Source organism: Ictalurus punctatus, chromosome 23 (assembly GCF_001660625.3).
Source record: "Ictalurus punctatus breed USDA103 chromosome 23, Coco_2.0, whole genome shotgun sequence".
Lineage (NCBI taxonomy): Eukaryota > Metazoa > Chordata > Actinopteri > Siluriformes > Ictaluridae > Ictalurus > Ictalurus punctatus.
The window spans coordinates 11,698,369-11,720,194 of NC_030438.2; the positions used below are offsets into that span (position 1 = coordinate 11,698,369).

The 21,826-nt window shown below is 43.9% G+C and overlaps 1 protein-coding gene across 9 annotated transcripts in view; it reads right to left on the bottom strand.

Moving 5' to 3' along the window:
- Window positions 1–21,826, bottom strand: part of atp6v0a1b (ATPase H+ transporting V0 subunit a1b) — a 102,857-nt gene that overhangs the window by 71,971 nt on the left and 9,060 nt on the right. For 6 of the 9 annotated variants that reach the window (XM_017453790.3, XM_017453788.3, XM_017453787.3 and 3 more), the window contains exons 2-5: window positions 18,138–18,309; window positions 11,135–11,213; window positions 6,999–7,096; window positions 6,684–6,812 (exon numbers count right to left, since the gene is read on the bottom strand). In XM_017453790.3, the coding sequence (XP_017309279.1) occupies window positions 6,684–6,812; window positions 6,999–7,096; window positions 11,135–11,213; window positions 18,138–18,254 (423 nt within the window). In that variant the 5' untranslated portion in view covers window positions 18,255–18,309. The remainder of the gene's footprint in view (window positions 1–6,683; window positions 6,813–6,998; window positions 7,097–11,134; window positions 11,214–18,137; window positions 18,310–21,826) is intronic. The other 3 variants (XM_017453789.3, XM_053674857.1, XM_047150096.2) reach the window with 3 other exon arrangements.

Consider the following 21,826-nt stretch of genomic DNA (forward strand, 5'->3'; position numbering starts at 1 on the left):
CCTTGTTAAAAGAAGCGTTTGGTCTGGAGAAGGAGCCGGTTTTGGACCGGTCCCACCGGACCCTTCAGCTGAAGCCCAAGCCTGGTGAACGACCACGAGCTATTGTGTGCAGATTCCACTATCACAGTGACTGTGTTGACATTTTACGCCGTGCGAGAGAGATCGAGCGGATTAAAAGCAGCGCTTGTCTCCGGCTCCTCTTCTGGATCCATAAGAGATCCCCCAGACCTGAGACGGCGAGCTGCCTCGGCAGTGGTCAGCCCAGATCCGCAAGGCTCTGAAACCTAACTCACTTCGGCTTCCGAGAAGAGAGCGAGTCGCAAGCAGAGCTGCCTAATGTAGGCGTTATAATGCACATTCAGACCTCTGAAGGGCTGCCATCGCATGCTCCAACCCTAGAAACTTCACACAAAGTGTGCACTACTCCCCATGATGAAATGGGAGCATGGGATAACACTACTGAATTCTCTCACTCATATTTTTCTCTCTGTCTCATTCCTTTTTATCTTCTCTTTTTTAAGAAAAGATAGAGAGGAAATTAAGCATCTTTTTGTGTCTTTACACAAACAACCAACAAGCAGTCTTGCTGAAGATAATAAGGCTGACGGCATGGTTCACAGGTGCCATATATATATATCTCACAAGATGCGCTTAATTGCCACATCACCTGATCACGGCAAGCCTATAAATAGGCATGATTTTACACAAGCTTCAGATGCCGGTCGTGCGGGAGAGGCGCTCCCATACTGTTATGCTAAACGCAACGTCTCGTTCCCTTCTCAGGGAAAAGGGTTAAATGTGTAACCCAGACGTTTTTATCTGTGTTTTTTTATTTTCTTATTGTGTAAAGTGCCTTGAGAAGCTGCTTTAAAGGCACTATATAATAAAGCTGTTATATCAGAAACTCGTCAGCTGCGCTGATAATGACATGCCAGAAACTTGAGGAAATATATGGTACTCCAGAAGCAATTGAACATGCTCTTTTTGCCAAACTCGAAAACTTCCCCAGAGTAACAAACAAAGACCCACGAAAGCTTTGAGATTTAGGAGACATCCTTTCAGAACTTGACGCTGCTAAGCTTGAAGGATACTTACCTGGCATATTTGGACACTTTTTGGCATATTTGGACCTATTGTGGAGAAACTTCAATGTAACATTCAAGAAAAGTGGATGTCATTTGGATCCAAATATAAACAAAAATATCATGTTGCTTTTCCACCTTTCTCATTTTTTGTGAATTTTGTTTGTTCAGTAGCAAAAGCACGTACAGATCCGAGTTTCAGTATGTTTCCTCGTGAAATATGAGCAAGGAGAAAGATTTGAGAGACAAAGACAAATGCCAGTATCTGTTCACAAGACAAGTTAATCCTTCAACTAAAGTACAATCTGAACAAGAAAAGAGATCAGTTAGCCCGAACAAAATCTGCCCTATACATGGAAAACCTTGTCCTTTAATAAGATGCACAGGGTTCAGATAGAAATCTCTACAAGATAGAATGCAGTTCCTGAAAGATTGGTCTGTGTGTTACCGTTGTTGTTTTTCTACAGACCATTTTGCCAAAAACTGCACTGTGGAAGTGTGGAAGGAACCGTCACTCTTCAGCCCTTCATCCAGGTCCTGCCCCCTAGAAATCTCAGGCATCTACCCCTACCTCAGAGCATGGTGGGGTGAAAGACAAATCAGCTGGTCATGAGGTTACGTCTGAGTGCACGGAAGTCTGCAGTGAAGGTCTGAGTGTTGTTAGAAAATTTGTCTAGTTTCTGTCTATCCAGCTGGACACAAAGAGAAAGAGGATATATATATTATTTATAGATTATTATTTTATATATATATATATATATATATATATATATATATATATATATATATATATATATATATATATATATATATATATATATATATATAGAGAGAGAGAGAGAGAGAGAGAGAGAGAGAGAGAGAGAGAGAGAGAGCTTGACTCTGATGCTGAGATTCTTCTTTTACCGGGCAGAGACATCCTACAAGTACACAAACAAATTAATGGTCCAAATAACGCCCCTTTTGCACAAAAATGGATTTGGGCTGGGTTGTCATTGGGGATGTGTGTCTCCAAAGTAGCTCATAGGCTAGCTTTGGCCTTTAAGATTTTCATCTCAGAAAATGGCTGTCACAGTTTTCTGAGTCCATGTTACAGTCAAATCAAGGTAAAAGATAAGTGGGATGTTAATCCACAATGGCAAGAACCTCTAGAAACCATATCTGAGGGCCCCATTCTGTTAGTGCCTGATGGTGAAAGCATTGGTGTAGGTTCTCCTACACTGCGAATGATCATAAGATCGCTCCATCTGTGGAAGACACTAGGTTTTTCCAGATCGTGGACAAGGAGATATTTCAGGACAGGTGCAACAATTGCTCTGCTGCCCTTTTGTGAGCCCAGACAAAGTCTACACAACAACATAGACTACACAGTCAAATTGCTTCTAATGCTGCGAAACACGCTGAACAAGCGACGGCAAATGAAAGCACATTTCCCGGATTTTATGGCTAACTTGCTAAAAAATGAGCATGCAGAGATTGCACCATCTCTTCAGCAAGGCCAGGAAGTGTGGTACTCGCTGCTGTTTGGGGTGTATCATCCTAAGAAACCTGACAAAATTCGAATCGTCTTCGATTCAAGCGCACCATATGATGGGGTTTCACTGAACAATGTACTTCTCACAGGTACTGATTTGAATAACAGCCTGCTAGGGGTCCTGATAAGATTCTGTAAACAGCTTGTGACATACAACACATATTTCACTGTTTTCTGGTTAAGGAGGACCATAGGGATTATCTTAGATTCATGTGGTACAGAAACAATGATATTGACAGCGAAATTGTAGATTGCAGAATGCGTGTGCATGTTTTCGGGAATAGCCCATCACCAGCAGTGGCTATCTATGGTCTATGGAGAGCAGCCAAAGAACATGAAGAGGGTTTCGGCAGTGACACCAGAAAGCTGGTGGAAAAGGAGCTCTATCTTGATGACATGCTGAAATCATGCACCACAGAAGCAGAGGCAATAGAAATTCTCAAACGTACACAAGAGATGCTTGCAGTGTCTAAACTTAAACTGCACAAGATTATCTCTAACTGTACAAATGTGACTAAAACCTTTTCGGTGGAAGATCGTGATGAGGGCATTAAAGATCTGCAACTTTTCACTGATGGCCTTCTCATCCTGCATAGCCTTGGTGTGTCCTGGAATGTTGCAACAGAGTCTTTCATGTTTCATGGTTCAGACAATGACAAGCCTTTCACTTGGAGAGGAGTCCGATCTACCATGAATGGCTTGTATGAGCCTCTTGGATTCCTTGCGCCTGTTACTATACAAGGGAGGTTATTGTTGAGGTAACTTATCAAACAAGGTGAGGTCTGGGATTCCCTTAGGCCAGAGGGAGTTCGAGTGGAGAAAATGGAAAAATTCTCTTCAAGATTTGACAGAGCTTCAAATACCATGTGTTTGCACATCCATTCCTCTGTCTGATGTCGGAGGAATAGAATAGTAAAGAACTTTGTGTTATTGCTGATGCATCAGCCACAGCCATTGTTGCTGTAGGATACCTGAAGGTGACAGATCAACATGGTCACACAGATGTTAACTTCTTATTTGGGAAATCCAAATTAGCACCACAGCCAGACATTACTTTCCCAATACTGGAGTTGTGTGCTGCTGTATTAGCAGTGACGATTGCAGAGTTGATTGTGGAAGAGATTACCTTTGATCATTTTGTATCATACAGACAGTAAAGTAATACTAGGCAACATCCATAATCAAACACAGAGGTTTTATATCCACATGAACAACAGAATTCAACGAAATGCCACGTCACTTGACCACGGCAAGCAATAAATTGCCGTGATTTTACACAGGCTTCAGATACTGGACACGCGATGAGGCATTCCCACTGCATGAAGCTCAAGCAAAATTTAGTTCCTTTTGAAAGGGAACTGCTTTAGTTCAGCCAAACTGGAGGGTTTTTTTTTTTACCATGAACTGTCCATTTAAGGTCTTGCCACAGCATCACAGTGGTTCAAGTCAGGACTTTGACTGGGCCATTCCAAAACCTTAATTTTGCTTTTTTGAGTCATTCAGAGGTAGACTTACTCCTATGCTTTGTATCATTGTCTTGCTGCATACTCCAGTTGCGCTTGAGTTAAAATTTTTTGGACTGAGGACCAGAAATTCTCCTTTAGGATTTTCTGGTAGAGAGCAGAATTTATGTTTCCCTCAATAATTGCAATTGCCCAGGCCCTGGAGCAGCAAAGCAGCCCCACATCATCACACTGCCATCACCATGCTTGACCGTAGGTATGATGTTCTTTCTGTGGAATTCATTGTTTTGGTTTACAGCAGATGTAATAGGACCCCTGTCTTCCAAACAGTTCCACTTTCAATCCGCAGAACCTCCCAAAAGGTTTGAGGATCATCAAGGTGTGTTTTGGCAAAATTCAGACAAGCCCTAATGTTCTTCTGGGTTAGCAGTTGTTTTCACCTCGCGGTCTTCGATGGATGCCATTGTTGTCCAGTGTCTTTCTGGTAGTGGAATCATGAACAGTGACCTTTATTGATGCAAGAGAGGCCTGTAGTTCCTTTGATGTTGTCCTTGGAGCTTTTCTGACTTCCTGGATTCTCTTGTTGCTGTGCTCTTGGAGGACAGAAGCCCAATTCTGGGAAGGTTTACTGCTGTGCCAAGTTTTTTTTCCCCTTTGGAGATATTGGCTCTCATTGTGGCTCTTTGGAATCCTAGAACCTTTTAACCAACTTCACGCTGTTTAAAAAGTTCTATTTAAGTGTTGATTTCATTGAACAGGGTTTGCAGTAATCAGGCCTGGTTGCGTCTAGTCCAGCTGAACCCCATTATGAATGCAGTTTCATGTATTTTGGGAATTAGTAACTACAGGGCAAATACATTTTCACACAGGCCCAGTTGGTATTGGATAACTTTGTTGCTTCAATAAATAACATTCTCATTTAAAAACTGTATTTTGTGTTTACTCAGGTTGCCTTTGTTTTACCTTTGATTTTGTTTTTTTAGATTTCTGAAACAATTTTGTATGAGATGTACAGAAAACAGAAGAAATCAGGATTTGAGAAAATACTTTTTCATAAAACTGTAAATATTAAAACACTGTACTACTTTTTTGTCTTATTTTGAAAAGTATCCATCTATCCATCCATTTAACGCTTATCCTACGATTAGGGAGGAAACCGGAGAAAACTACTGAAGCGCAGGAAGAAAATGCAAACTCAGCGCACACAGGTCAGTGGCGGGATTCAAACCCCCAACCCCAGAGGTACAAGACGAATGTGCTAAGCCATCATGCCCCACTGAATAATATAAATTATTTTAATATTTCTCTTTTTGGGAAATGTTTTGCTTGAAAGGTGTACTTGTGGTATCTTTCTTTAAAACAAATGCCATTTGATTTCACATTGTTTTCTAATGCAGTGAAATTCATACATTTGTAATTGTGGCCGAAGTGTCCAAATTCTTTTTGGGGCCACTGTATATTAGTACTTTGCAAGGAAATAAGCAACTGGGACAACTCTACTAGTTCTTGTGGAAACTGCCTTGATGGTCTGGACCAAAAGGATGTAAAACAAGTTATATGTTGTTTCTCTGTTCCTCTCAGGTTGAAATTTTAAAAAATTTAAAAAAACAGGCAGTGCTTGTCACGAGTTCCCCTTCAAGCAGCGTGCTGTGGAGCATGTGAGCGCGCGTGCACGAGCAGGTGCGCAAGCACCTGCTTTTCCCTTGTTGACAATCGTGACATTTCGACACGTGCATTTGTTTATGTTTCTGTTACGTCTCCTCCCCGTTCTGTCATTGGTTGTTGTTTCACATGTGTTTGAATTGCCCTCAGCCGTCAGCCATTACGAGGCTGATTATATTTGTATATATACCGCGTGCCTCCCAGCACACAGCGCGGAATATTATAATAGATTAGTTTAGAGTCCTTACGATAGATAACCACAGCCACAGTCACAGTTCATGTTTCATGTTTAGATTCATCTGTTTAGTTCACGCTGGTTTCTCCGCTCCCAGTCCCGCGCTATTGTTCATGTTTCTTGTTTTGTTTCTCGACCCTGTATTTCCGTGACCGCAACCTTGATTCCTGCCTCGCCCCTTTATGCCTGTTTGCCGATCGCCTGAACTTTGCATGTTACTGGATTACATTTGTGGATTACTGTTTGGATTTACCTGCCTGCGTGTCTCTCAATAAAACTGTTCATACTGCACTTGCATCCTACCTTATCTCCGTTACGTCACGATACGTGACAGTGCTCAGCTTTAATGATGTGCGCACAAACTTCAAAGAAAAGTAAACAGTAAATATGAATGTGGAAGCAGTTTGAGAAACATGAACATTATGGTTTGTACATTTTTCAGAAAGAAAATGTTTGCTATAGACTAATTTTCATCAGATTCAAATGTTAACATTTGCATGACTCAGTGAAGTCAGTCAATTGTGCACTTTCCAGTATGTGAATATGTCTAGCTACACATAGCTACACTATGCTTTCATGCATATCAGATCATGACACACAAAAGCATGTGTGCACCACCAGTGCAAATCTCTCTTCCTGTATAATCTGCATTAGTGATATTGATGCTAAACCCATAATTAAATAGGTCTAATAATCAAAGACCAGACCTCATCAAAGAACTGCTGGGTACGTCTTAGGATGTGTTTTAACTCAGTCAGCTCCAGGAAATTCTTTTTCAGGGCCTCTTGGTTGGTGTTGATTTCCTTCAGTTCATTCTCCAGCTTCTCAAAAGTTGCCTGTAAATCCAAAATAAAATGCAAAAAGAATTTGGAAAACTGATTGGTATACCCAGTATAAAATTATCATACAATTTTTAATTATTATTATTATTTCAATTATCAGTATTAAAACCTCTTAGTATGTTCAAATATTTATACCCACAGTGCATAATAATGTAGTAAAATATTAAAATAAACATAGACCTCAAGATCGATCATGTCTCGTGGAAATGGTACTTCTGGATTTTCACCAGTGTCCACAGTGGGGATGTTAGCTTTCTTAATCTCCTTCTCCACAAACCCTGTGGAAAATAGGATCAACATGTTCTGTAACTCATTAAGACGGACCAATTTTTCAACATTTCATAAAATGTCCTCATCCCCATGGACAGGGGAGTTGAAAAACTAAATCTAGACTGGCCCGGGGGAAGAGAAAGTGGTTCGCAGCAGGCTGGATGAGCACTTACTCCCCAGAGAAAATAAATCTCCCGCACACCACAGAAAACTCCCTTTTTTCCAGAAGTGCATTATGAAATATCATGCTTCTGAGGAAAACAACACACTAGCCGTATTTATAACCCCGCAAGGATTATCTGGCCATAGTGGGGAATGAGCCGCATGGCTATTTAGCTATGCTGAAGGTGGAAGAGGTGCTTGCGAGCTACATCTCTCCATCGATGGCAGGTAATTTAGGGAGGCAGGTTTTGCCATCCAAGCCATGTAAGGCCACCGCATCGTTGGTGGGCAAAGCTTATGCAGTACTGGGTCTTGCTTGTTGGTCACTGCATACAATGGCAGTGTTGCAGGCCTACCAAGCAAACCTGCTTAATAAGCTCGACATACGGCGGCAGTCAGTCAATTCCTTCCCTGTTGTGTTGAGTTCACCCGGGCATCCACGAGTAGAGCCCGGTCCAGCGCTAGTGCGAGGTAGGCACAGAAGGCGAGTGTGGCGGCCACCTCCCCCCGCAGACAGCCAGGGGAAACGGGCAGTCACAGTCGCGGCCTGCTACTAGGCCTGATCTGAGAATGGTCATAAAGGCCAAGCAGACAAAGGAGGAGCGGTCCTGAAGGGCAGTGGAGGGACATATCAGGGGACATGAGGTTGTTAGGGCAGTTAGCCCCAGTATGACTGTAGGGCCTCCTCTCCTCTCATCTCTGGTCAGCGAGCTGGCACAGGGCAACGAAAATCTGATCCTTTCAACTTCCCTTTCAAATGTGGAAAAGTTAACGTCACTTAAAGACCATCTGGCAGCGTGGAAACTACTGCCAAATGTGTCTCCAGGGGTTCTGTCTACTGTAGAAAAGGGTTACCGGGTCCAGTTCAGAGCTCGACCCCCCCAGTTCAGAGGTGTGCTCACCACAGTAGTCAGCACAGAGCAGAGCCCAACGTTAGTGCAGGAAGTCCCTCTTGGACAAAGGGATTATAGAACATGTACCCCGTTCTCTGAGGGAGGGAGGTTTTTACAGCCATTATTTCCTGGTCTGCAAAAAAGATAGGAGTGGAAGGGCATTTCTATCCCCAACATACGTAGGGTCAATCCTATCAACATTGAGCAAGATAAAGCTGGATCTCGGCATCCCCTCCAGTCTCTATGACAGACTATTGGGGCTTATGGCAGCAGCAGCCAACATCATATTGTTGGGCCTATTGCACAGGAGACCGTTTCAGTGGTGGCTGAAAAGTCGGGGGTTTCATCCAAAAGACAAAACCTCAGAGTAATCAGTGCCACACGGCGATGCCTATGTTCTCTGAGAATTTGGAGGTGTCCTCAGTTTCTAGCCTTGCGTCACACTCTAGGGGTGTCTCCTTATCGCAAATCGGTAATGACAGACACCTCCCTCACGGGCTGGAGCGTGGTCTTAGATGGCTGTCCAGCTCACGGTCTCTGGAGTGGCCCTCATAAGGAGTGGCATATAAATCGCCTAGAAATGCGAGCCATGTTTCTAGCACAGAAATTCTTTCTACTTCAATTGAGAGTTCACCATGTGTTAGTTGTGACAGACAACACAGTGGTGGTCTCATATCAACCATCAGGGAGGATTATGTTCGCGCCCCCTGTTCAGTCAGGTGCAATTAATTCTTCACTGGGCAGAGGGAAAGTTTTTGTCAGTGAGTGCAATGTACATTCTGGGTAACTGGAATGTGGGGGCAGACATCCCGTTGAGGCAGGGACTGAGGCTCAGGGATTGGAGGCTCCATCCACAATTGGTGGAGTCCATATGGGGAAGGTTCGACCAAGCGGAAGTGGATGTGTTCACCTCCGAGGAGACAACACACTGCCCACATTGGTTTTCCCTCACTCCTCCCACACCACTGGGGCTGGACGCCATGGTGCACATGTGGCCGAGGTCACATCTGTAAGTATTTCCCGTGATTGCTCTGCTCCCACAAGTTCTAGCGAGAGTTCGCCAAGACAGTCTACATCTGCTGGTAGTAGCACCTTATTGTCCAGCTCGAATATGGTTCTCAGACATAATATCCCTGCTGGACGGCACTCCTTTAGAGATTCATCACCCTCGGCTGGAAAAATGGAAACTGTGGGCCTGGCCCCTGAGGGGCACCAGCTCATAGATTCTGGTCTCGTAACTGAGGTTGCAGAGACCATGTTGAAAGCTAGAGCAACATACACCATTGTATGCGCTCAAGTGGTGACTTTTTGTGTCATGGTGTGAGGAACATCAGCTAGACCCAGTGACCTACAGAATAGCTACAGTCCTAGAGTTCTTACAGGGACATTTCTCAGCACGGTTGTCGCCGTCTACATGGCTGCCACTTTAGCCAGCCATGCCCTATTGATGGAGCCTCTGTGTGGCAACATCCTCTAACTTTGAGGTTTAGTCGTGGTGTCAGGCAGCTGAGGCCCATCTGCAGACCATGCATACCTTACTGGACCTTTCTGTGGTCCTAGAAGTTCTGTCAAGTGCCCCATTTGAGCCCTTAGAGTCAGCCTCAGAGAAGCTTCTGACACTAAAGGGAGCTCTTCTGCTGGCTCTGGCATCTCTCAAGCGAGTAGGAGATTTATAAGCTCTCTCAGTTGCCCCTTCCTGCCTTGACTTTACCCCTGGATTAGCAAAGGCCTTCCTATATCCTAGGCTGGATTATATTCCTAAAGTGCCTACATCTGCTGCCAAGCCAATAGTGTTGCAGGCCTTCTGCCCTCCTCCGTTCCTCCCACCAGAACAAGAGAAATTGCACCTACTGTGTCCAGTAAAGGCTCTCTCTACTTACATCCATTGTTACGGCCAGTGGCGTAAGTTGGAGCAGCTGCTGGTCTGCTTTGGCAGCGACAGTAGAGGTGATGCTTTGTCGAAGCAGCGCATCTCTAATTGGGTAGTGGAAGCAATCTCTATCGCTTATGAGGTGCGCAATCTCTCTATGCCTCTGGGCATAAGGGCTCATTCCACTAGGGGTGTCGCCTCCTCAAAGGCTTTGTCCAAAGGGGTACCCTTACAGGATGTGTGTGCTGCAGTGGGGTGGTCTACGACACACACATTTATTCAATATTATAGCCTGGATATACATTCCACCCCGGGTTCGAGTGTCTTGCAGGATCTTTTTATACAGGCCATACCCTCAGTACGACGGAGTTGGTATTGTAGTTCCCACAACATGAAACTCAAGCAACGTTGAGTTCCTTTTGAAATGGAACGTCTGGGTTAGGCATGTAACCCTGTTCTCTGAGAAGTGAACAAGACGTTGCATAGCTTTGTCATACTGGGGCCTGCCTGTGAATTGCATCTTCACTTCAGATAATAGAGGCTGATGACGCAGTTCACAGGTGCCGTTTTTATATCACACAATGCGCTTAATTGCCTTATCACCTGATCATGACATCAAGGCATGATGTTCCACAAGCTTCAGATACCGGTCACGTGTGAGGGCGCTTCCCACAGAATGGACCTCACGCAATGTCTCATTCCCTTCTCAGGGAACAGGGTTGCTATTTGTGTGTGTGTGTGTGTGTGTGTGTGTGTGTGTGTGTGTGTGTGTGAATGGGTGAATGAGACACAGTGTAAAGCGCTTTGGATAAAAGCGCTATATAAGTGCGCCATTTAATTGGACAAACAGTTGTGTAAAGTTTTAGTCTGAAGTTTATATTTGTAACACTCAGTATGTGGATTTTATTTTAAATAAACTAAAAAAAAAAAGGGTACTCAAAGTTTGCCCCCAATCCGATTAATCAGAAAAAATAATCAGCCAACTAATCGATTATGAAAATAATCGTTAGTTGCAGCCCTAATAAATATCCATTCACTGGACTATTCAAAATCTCCCAACCAATTTTCACTTTTACAAACTTTGCACTGGAGTGTCAGTAAAGTTGTTGTGTGTGACTCACGCAGTTTTCTATCCATCTCCTCACAGCGCCTCACTTCATTCACAAACTTCCTCTGGAACACATTCACATCGGGGTTGAGCTAAAAAATGGGTTGATGACATGGTTAGTTACTTTGCTTTTAAGGCTAGGAGAGCATTGAAAAGACTCATACAACACCAATTAAAAAAAGTTGGGACAGTATGGAAAATGCAAGAAAATGCCAAAAGAATCATATGAAAATTCAATTTCACCTTGTACTATATTGAAAACACATTATTAACACGTTATTTGATGTTTTATTTTTTAAATTTAATTTGTGAAAATCTACACTCATTTCTAATCTGATGACTGCAACACACTCCAAAAAAGTTGGGACAGTCAACTGTTTACCACTGTGTAACATCGCCTTTTCTTTTAATAACACTTATTAAACGTTTGGGCACTGAAGACACCAGTTGATTAAATTTACCAAGCAGAATTTTCCCCATTCATCCATTATGCATTTCTTCAGCTGCACAACTGTACTGGGTTTTTGTTGCCTTATTTTGCACTTCATAATGCACCACACATTCTCAATCAGAGACACGTCAGGACTGCAGGCAGCCTATGCTAGCTCCCACACTCTCTGTTTATGCTACCATGCGTAATCCGGGCAGAATATGGTTTGGCATTGTTGTGCTGGAAAATGCAGGGATGTCCCCGGAAAAGACGACTTCTGGATGGCAGCATATGTTTCTCCAAAATGTGTACATATCTTTCTGCATTAATGGTGCCCTCACAGATTTGCAAGTTACCCATGCCATGGACACTGACACACACCCATACCATGACAGACAGCTTGGATGGTCCTTTTCCTCTTTGGTGCGGTGGACACAACAGCTGTTTTGTCCAAAACAATATTTGAAATGTTGACTCAGCAGACCACAAAACACGATTTCACTGTGCTACTGTCCATCTCAGATGAGCCTGAGTCCAGAGATGTCAGCGGGTCTTCTGGACAGTGTTGATGTATGGCTTCGGCTTTCCATGGTAAAGCCTTAACTTGCATCTGTGGATGCAGTGGCGAATAGTGTTGACTGACAAAGGTTTATGAACGTATTCGTGAGCCCATGTCAGGATATCCATTACAGACTCATGACGGTTTTTAAGACAGTGACGTCTGAGGGATCGAAGATGACACGCATTCAGAAGTGGTTTTCAGCCTTGCCTTTTATGTACCGAGATTTGACCGGATTCCTTGAATCTTTTAATTATATTGTGCACTGTCCTTGTTTTTGATGGGATAGGCCTTGTTTGGAAGCTCCTTATATACTATGATTAGATGATTGCCTCACCTGTTTCACATCACCTTATTTCAACTTGTCACATCACTACTAGTCCTAAATTGCCCCTGTCCAACGTTTTTGGAACGTGTGGCATGCACCAGTATCAAAATAAACGTTTACCTTCAAAAAACTATGTAGTTGATTAGGTAAAAGATAGGGGTTACGCATGTAACCCTGTTCCCTGAGAAGGGAACGAGACGTTGCATTTAGCATAACAGTATGTGAACGCCTTGTGCGCCTGACCAGTATCTGAAGCTTATGTAAAATCATGCCTCTACTTATAGGCCTGCCATGATCAGGTGACGTGGCAATTAAGCACGTCGTATGATATATATATGGCACCTATGAACCACGCCGCCAGCCTCTATTATCTGAAGGGAAGATGCAATTCACAGGCCTGCCCTGGTATGACAGTGCTATGTAACGTCTCGTTCCCTTCTCAGGGAACAGGGTTACATGTGTAACCCCGACGTTCCCTTTCGAAGGGAACGTCGACGTTGCATTCAGCATAAGTTTGGGAACGGGAATACCCACTCCGTCATACCGAGGTTATGGCCTGTTCAAAAATACCCAAGCCCAAGGGTCACTGCAAGACACTCGAGCCCTGGGTGGAATGAATATCCAGGCTGTAATAACGAATGAATGTGTGTGGCGTAGACCACCCTGCAGCCGCACACACATCCTGTAAGGATATCCCTTTGGACAAAGCCTTCGAGGAGGCGTCCTCCCTAGTGGAATGAGCTCTTATGCCCAGAGGCATGGCGAGACCGCGTGTCGTAAGCCCTAGAGATTGCTTCCACTATCCAAGTAGAAATGCGCTGCTTTGACACAGCATCACTTTTCCTGTCGCTGCGAAAGCAGACCAGTAGCTGCTCCGACTTTGGCCGGAGCAGTGGACATAAGTACAGTGAGCCCTTACTGGACACAGCTGGTGCATCCTCTCTTGTTTGGGGGTGAGGAACAGAGGAGGACAGAAAGCCTGCAACACCACAGGGTGGGCAGCCGATGTAGGCACTTTAGGAATATAATCCGGCCTAGGATACAGGAAGGCCTTGGCTAATCCAAGGGTAAAGTCAAGGCAGGAAGGGGCAACAGAGAGAGCTTGTAGACCTCCCACTCGCTTGAGAAATGTCAGGGCCAGTAAAAGAGCTAACTTTAGAGTCAGCAGATTCTCAGAGATTGACTCTAAGGGCTCAAATGGGGCCCCTGACAGACCTTCCAAGACCACAGCAAGGTCCCAGGAAGGTATGCATGGCCTGCAGATGGGCCTCAGCTGTCTGACACCACGCATGAACCTCGAAGTTAGAGGATGTTGCCCCACAGAGGCTCCATCAACAGGGGCATGGCTGGCCGAAATGGCGGCACCGTAACCCTGATTGCAGAAGGAGCCACCCTGCTGAGAAACGTTCTTGTAAGAACTCCAGGACTGTAGCTATTGCGCAGTTCACTGGGTCTAGCTGACGTTCCTCACACCACAAGACAAAAAGCTGCCACTTGAGTGCATCCACAGTTGTGGATGGTGCTCTAGCATTTAACATGGTTTCTACAATCTCAGTTGTGAGACCAGAATCTATGAGCTGGTGCCCCTCAGGGGCCAGACCCACAGTTTCCGTAGTTCTGGCCGAGGGTGATAAATCAGCCCTCCGGTTTGAGACAGTAGATCCAATCTAGGCTCTCAAATGGGGCACCCGAAAGACCTTCCAGGACCACAGAAGGTCCCAGGAAGGTATGCGGGGCCTGCAGATGGGTCTCAGCCATCTGACACCACGCATGAACTTCGACGTTAGAGGATGTTGGCCCACAGAGGCTCCATCAACAGGGGCGTTGCTGACCGAAATGGCGGCCGCGTAACCCTGATTGTAGAAGGAGCCCACCCCGCTGAGAAATGTTCTTGTAGGAGCTCCAGTACTGTAGCTATTGCACAGTTTACTGGGTCTACAGTGGATCCCTGCGGACGGGAATCTCCCAAGGAGTGCCATCTCGCAGGGATATTATCTCTCAGAATCATGTTCGAGCTGGCCAAAAAGGTGCTACTAGCAGACTGTCTTGGCGAACTCTCGCTAGAGCTTGTGGGAGTAAAGCGACGGGGGGAGCAGCATACAGATGTGAGCTCGGCCACGTGTGGACTCCACCCCAAAAGTCTCCCAAGATCCAGCTTTATCTTGCTCAGTGTTGATAGGATTGACTACGCATGTTGGGGATAGAAACACCCTCATCACAGTAGAATCCTATAACCCCTAGAAAAGTTGTCCACTGCACCAGGGAAAGTATACTTTTCTGAGATTCAACCTGAGCCCCAAGCTCTTCATGTGGGCAAGAACAACATCTTGATGTTGAACCGCCAGTTCCCTGGATCATGTGAGAATTAACAAATCGTCCAGGTAGTTTGGTACACAGATGCCCTGGAGTCCCAATGGAGCCAGAGTGACATCCATGCACTTTGTGAAGGTGCAATGGGATAAAGCTAGTGATATTCCAATGTGGAAATATGCACTTTTAGATCTATCGCCACAAACCAGTTCTCGAACTGAATCTGTGGCACGATAAGTTTGAGCGTCAGCCTCTGAACCTGTATGTCCGAAGAGTACGGTTCAGATGACGCAGATCTAAAATTGGCCGCATACTTCCACTTTTTTGCGGAAGAGGAAATAATGGCTGTAAACCTCCCTCCCTTCGGGAACGGTGTACATGTTCTATGGCCCCATTGTCCAACAGGGAACTTACTTCCTGCGCTAACGTCGGTCTCTGGTCTGTGCTGACTGCTGTGGTGAGCACACCTGTGAACGGGGGGCGGGGGGGGGGGGGGGGGGGGGGGGGGGGTAGGTCGAGCTATAAACTGGACCCGGTAACCCTTTCTACGGTAGACAAAACCCATGGAGACACATTTGGCAGTAGTTTGCACGCTGGCAGATGGTCTTTTAGTGACGTTAACTATTCCACATTCTATTGGAGGGAAAGCATCAGATTTTCGTTGTCCTATGACAGCTTGATGACCAGAGAACACTGAACGCCTTGGCTACGGGTGGCCCTACAGTAGCACTGGGGGCTACCTGCCCTAACAACCTCATGTCCCCAGATACATCCCTCCCCGGCCCCTCAGGACCGCTCTTCTTTGCCTGCTTGGCCTTTATGACCATTCTCAGATCAGGCCTAGTAGCAGACCGCGACTGTGGCCGTGCGGTTCCCCTGGCTGTCTGCAGGGGTTGGCGGGCTGCCATACTTGCCTTCTGGGTCTCCCTCACACTAGTGCTGGCCCATGCTCCACTCGTGGCTGCCTGGCTGAGCTCGAGACAACAGGGAAGGAACTGGCTTTTTGAATGCCGCCGTATGTCGAGCTCACTCAGCAGGTCTGCTTGGTAGGCCTGCAACCCTGTCATTGTCTGCAGTGACCCACAAGCAAGACTACTACTGCATAGGCTTGCCCACCAATGCCACGGTGGCCTTACATGGCTTGGATGCAAACCGGCCCCCGTAATTACCTGCTGTCGGTGGAGAGAGGTAGCTCACAAGCGCCTTCACCAGCTTGAGCATAGCTAAATAGCCATGCCGTTCATTCCCCACAATGGATGAATAATCCAACATAGTGGGGTTATGAATATGGTTTATGCATGGTTTTCCCCCAGAAGCCTGAGATTTTGTCATGCACTTCTGGAAGACAGGGGAGTTTCTGCAGTGTGAGGGATTTACTTTCACTGGGTAATCACTTCAAGCAGCTCTTTATATGCTGCTCTCAGTTTTTAACACATCCTTCTAACTCCTCGGAGTCAGAGAGAAATTGTTACCTTTTGGCTTTCCATAGCGGAAGGAGTCGCCGCGACGCGAGCTCCAAAATCCAACAGAGAGCCGAACCTGGAAGACAGAGCAAGAGATAGAGCAGCGCTCGTCTCCGGCTCCTCTTCCGGATCTATAAGGGATCCCCCGAACCTGAGACGGTTGGCTGCCTCGGCAGCGGCCGGCCCAGATCCGCGAGGCTCTGAAACCCGACTCACTTCGGCTTCTTTCGTTTTTTTTTCTTGAAGAGCGCGAGTCACGAGCCGCGCTGCTTAGTGTAGGCGTTCGCATACGTTCACTGAGCCATCGCATACTACACCGCTAACACTTCACCCAGAAAGTGTGCACTTTTCCCCGTGATGAAACGGGAGCAAGCCGTAACACACTTCTTGAATTCTTTCTCGCTCATTACTTACCTCTCTTTTCCTCTAAAGAAGGATAGAAAAGTTAAGAGATTTTGAGAAAATATCGAGTAGAAATGTAGCATTTTTGTCACACAAACAACAGACATGTAGTCTCGCTGAAAATAATAAGGCTGGCGGCGTGGTTCACAGGTACCATATATATATATATATATATATATATATATATATATATATATATATATATATATATATATATATCATGCGACACGCTTAATTGCCACGTCACCTGATCATGGCAGGCCTATAAGTAGAGGCATGATTTTACACAAGCTTCAGATACCGGTCACGCACGCAAGGCGTTCCCATACTGTTATGCTAAATGCAACGTCGAAGTTCCCTTTGAAAGGGAACATCAAATACCTTGTCTTTATACATCTTTTGTTTAAATACAAGTCAAAGTATATTTACAAATCTTTCTTTTTATTAGCATTTTTCATACTGTCCCAACTTTTTCAGAATTGGGGTTGTACTCATAAGGCAAGTATTGTATTAAAATATTTTAATATAATTAATCTTATTACTGTGCTTGCAAGTAAATAACAGTATTCAAAATTTATTATTATTATTATCATCGTCGTCGTCGTTATTCATAGTAATAGTAGTAGTAGTATTAGGGAGCTGAGCACTGAAGGTATGGTTTCTTATTTATTATTATACTTCCTAAGGTAGTCTATGGTAGCCCATAGAATGCTTTGCACACTTTTTATGAAATTTGGCATAGTGATAGAGGACAATCTCAGTTACCTTCACAGCAACTTCGGTGTACACCACTCAAGACAGTGCCACCAATAGGGCAAATTTGGAGATATGTTTACAATAATAACTCTGCATCAGAATGTTGAAGAAATGTGATTCTTTGGGTTAAGCCAAGTTCAATGGATGCTATTAATGTAGGCTCCGGTTTAAAAAACAAAAAATGCATGTTCAACATATCCGAAAAGACCTGAAGAATTTTGTTACAGAAATTTTGTAATTTAGGACATGATACAGAGCAATGAGACAGGCTGGAATTTAGCCATTTTGCATTTTAACAAAAATGGTTTATTTGCTCCTTCTGCAACAAATTTTGTCAAACAAACCTCAACAGAAGTTGTTTCTCAGATTTTTTTTTAAATGATGGACGGTTTCTCCGTAACACTAAAATGAATTTCATGGTCAACTCGCAAAACTGTAAGTGAAAATGTAATGTATTTTGTCCAAACTTTGTAAACGAACGACCTTGTCCTAAAGGATTCCAAGAAGTTTTGTCTAAATCCACTCTAAGGGATGTTAAATTCATATGTTAGTTAAGCTGCTCATAACTTTTAAATTGTCCTCCTCCATGGTTAAGGGGTGGAGACAGAAAGCCCTTAATAGCTGCTTGCAGTTATACATCAATTCCATTCTTCTCCTTGCAAGCACAATATTTTCCTCAGGAAATGCATATCTTTACATTTCAACAATAAACAATAAGCAGTTTTCACCATCTCTACTATAGAACCTACTAAATATTTGAATACTCACATCTCTGAACTGTACCATTCCCAGCTCCCCCAATTCACTGACACAACAATATGCAGCCTCAGACTGCAGGAAGAGCTGGGCTAGGGTCATCTCCTCACTACGGAATAGCTCTCCCATTATGCTCCAATAGAAATAAGGCCCCAGAGACCACCGCTAACACAGAGGAGAAAGTCTGGGAGAAAAGAAAAATTGCTGATGTGAAGTTTATTAGCATTCACATACAGAAAGTATTAAATTAGATTTTACATTTTATTTGATAAAATTGGTCATTCAGTTGTTGTTCAACCAAATTAGTAGATAGAGTCTGTTTCAGCCCCATGTTTACCCACAGACCTTGAAATCATCCGAACGTCCCCCACATATGCAAGGTATATACTCAAGTGCATTCACACGAACGTTCACAGTAGTGGTAATCATTGATAAAAATGTATTTACTTGGTCATTACTTTGTGTGTATGCAGTATCAAACAACATTTCTCATCTGCCTGATTCATCTGCTAAGAGGGGAATCCAAATGTGCATTTCTATCAAGTTACATATATTCACACATGGGTTAAGCACCTGCCTATGTAACTTTTTTCTATTTGCAAGCAGTTTATGCCTTCGAGGCTTACAGATTTTTCTCAAATCGTCAGTCAAGACAGGATTTTTCTATAGCATCTAGACTACCACTTTTAAAATCAACCATTCCCCTTTAAACAATCAAAAAATCATGGCAAATGCAGACTGAACACGAAATAGGGGTTTTTTCCCCCCTTTTGCTGTCAAATGCAATACAAAGTAATATAAAAATAAGAGGCAATTTTAACCACCACTCTGAAAAGTCTTCTCCAGCACATCCCAAAAACTTTCAGTGGGGTTAAGGTCAGTATTGTGGTGGCCAATTCATGTGTGAAAATGATTCCTCATGCTCCCTGAGCCACTCTTTCACAACTTGAGCCTGATGAATCTTGGCATGGTCATCCTTGAATATGCCTGTGCCGTCAGGAAAGAAAAAATGCATTGATGGCAAAACCTGGACATTCAGTACATTCAGGTACTCAGCTGACTTCATTTTATTGCCGCATTATGTTGCTGATACTAGACCTGACCAATTGAAGCAAACCCAGATCATAACAGTGCCCCCAGAGACTTGTACAGTCGCCATAATGCATGATGGGCATACAACTTCATTCACTTCCCTTCTTACCCTGACACACCCATCGCTTTGGAATAGGGTAAATCTGGACTCATCAGACCATATTATCTTTTTCCATTGCTCCACAGTCCAATCTTAATCTTGCTCCCTAGCAAACGGAAGTCTTTTTTTTTTTTTTTCCAATTAGCCTTACTAACAAGTCGCTATCTTGTGGCCACACAGCTGCAGTCCCAATTGTGTAAGTTCTCGTCGCATTGTGCATGTGGAAATGCTTTTATGTTCACTATTAAACATAGCTGTGAGTTCTACTGTAGATTTTTTATGATGTGACTACACCAACCATTTTAAAGATCTCCGATCACAATCATTAAGGAATTTATTTTCGACCACATTTCATTTGTAAATTTGACAGTTCACCACTATCCTTCCAAGTTTTAATAATGTGCTGGACAGTTCTTAACCCAATTGCAGCTATTTCAGCAATCTCCTAGTTGTTTCCTTTGCTTGATGCAGGCCAATAATTTGTCACTTCTGAAACACAGTAATATGTTTTCCATGACGACCAGATACATCTTCCGACATGGTTGTTTAAGAAATGAGAAGCTACACACTGCATCAGTTAGGGTTAAAAGAATTGTTGCAAGCTGAAACATATTAATCACTGCAATAATGATCCAATCAAAGTCTCTTAAGCATTTGCTTATTTAAATCTAAACAGCGGCATTTTTTTGGCCAGGCAGTGTATGTGAATGAAAAGATATATCATTCAATATACTGTCTCAATATACTGACAGTATACTCGATTCCTATGAGATTTATTTCAATGTGTGTCATCTTCTCATTCACATACACTGTCTGGCCAAAAAAAAAAAAATGTTGCTGTTTGGATTTAAATAAGCAAATATTGCTGCATGAATAGTCTTAGTTGTAATTATCACATTAATCAATGCACATGGTGGTTATCTTGTATTCACTCCTCCTAACCATCAAAGGGCAGTGTTTTAACACCTGGATAAGTTATAGCAGTATGTCATTAGGAACCAACTCACCCTAAGACTAAATGGAAGAACTTTGGATATGACCATCACACTCACTCGATGGGTGATATTGATCTTACAGAACTTGGAAGTGGTGCATGGTGATACAAAGGTAGCAGTGGCACAGACCTCCTAGAGAAACGCTCCTATGAGTACTGCCTATGCTTCACATGGAATGACATGTTATGGAAAGGTCCTGACACCTGGTCTGTTTTTTGGCTATGCACTGGCCAGTCTGCTTAGCCAGGGGAGCACTTGGTGCTGTCAGGTTCAGATAATACCATAAGGCTCACACTGGGCATAACAAGGATCGTTCAGGTGGTTCCCCTTCATGGAACACTGAAAGGTCAATCAATTGATTCACAAATGTGGTGAGATATGACCTTGAACAGGGACACTGGATTCAGCCGCTCGGGTTACTTCTGATTGGCTGTATTGGCTCATAAGAGGAGGATCTCAGTTACACAAACACATGGGTGAGGTCCTAGTGTGGGGTCTTTGGACAGTGCAATGGGCAGAGGCATCTCAATTCCTACAGAAAGGTTGCAACTAATTTATGAATGCCTAGTGAAATACCATCTCTAGCACTGCTATGAGCAGTAATAGCTGCTACATATCATTTCAGAGTAGAAGATACCTTGTGTAGAAATTCCTACAGAAGGCTAACACTTTTGGCAGTAGACATTGCACTGGATCCATTTGATGAAGCACATGCCATTCATGGAACTTGAGGTTAATAACATTTCCTGCACTGCTGGATAACATTCTATGATCTGCATTTCCTTCTGAGAAGCCATATCTATAGATGCATGTGCCCTGGCTGAGGGTGCCAAATCATTTCATCTAACAAAGACAACAAATCTTTTTGAGGGGCAAGCTGCCAAGGCACCCCATCATGTGTGACCCCATTTTGGCAAGTGATCCATCTGACCTCATGCCAACCTGGTGGTTGATATACCTGACTGTCACAACATTGTCCAAACAGACTAGAACACTGTAGTGTCTCAACACTATTAGGAAATATTTGAGGACTAGGTGTACTGCCCTCATTCCAGCTCATTGATGTGTTCCAGCCAGCCAGTGAGGGAAGTTTCTGTGGTTATTAACTCCCTCCAATGGGGTACTGCTCTCAGACTGACCTCTTTCCAGAGGTTAGAGAGTTCAGGCCCATGCCTTTCTCAATGAGCTGAGGGTGCACTTTTCTCTTTTCTATTTGGGGTTTAGTCATAGGCTGATGACCCAATTTTGAAAGCTTCTTATCTCTGGCAGCCATAAATGAGCTACTGCTTCAGCTGCATTCAGCAACCCAAGCATCCTTAGCAGTAGCTGCTTCCTCACAAAATAGCCTGCACAAATTTGCTTCACATGCAAAATGCTACCCATCCTCACATTTGGATGGTGTGGCTAGCGCGTACAATGAATCTAGCCACATACTGCTCAACTGTGCTGTCTCTTTAGATGCCTTCACGCCTTTGTGAAAATATCATCTGAGTACCTGTGCACGATGCTTGGGC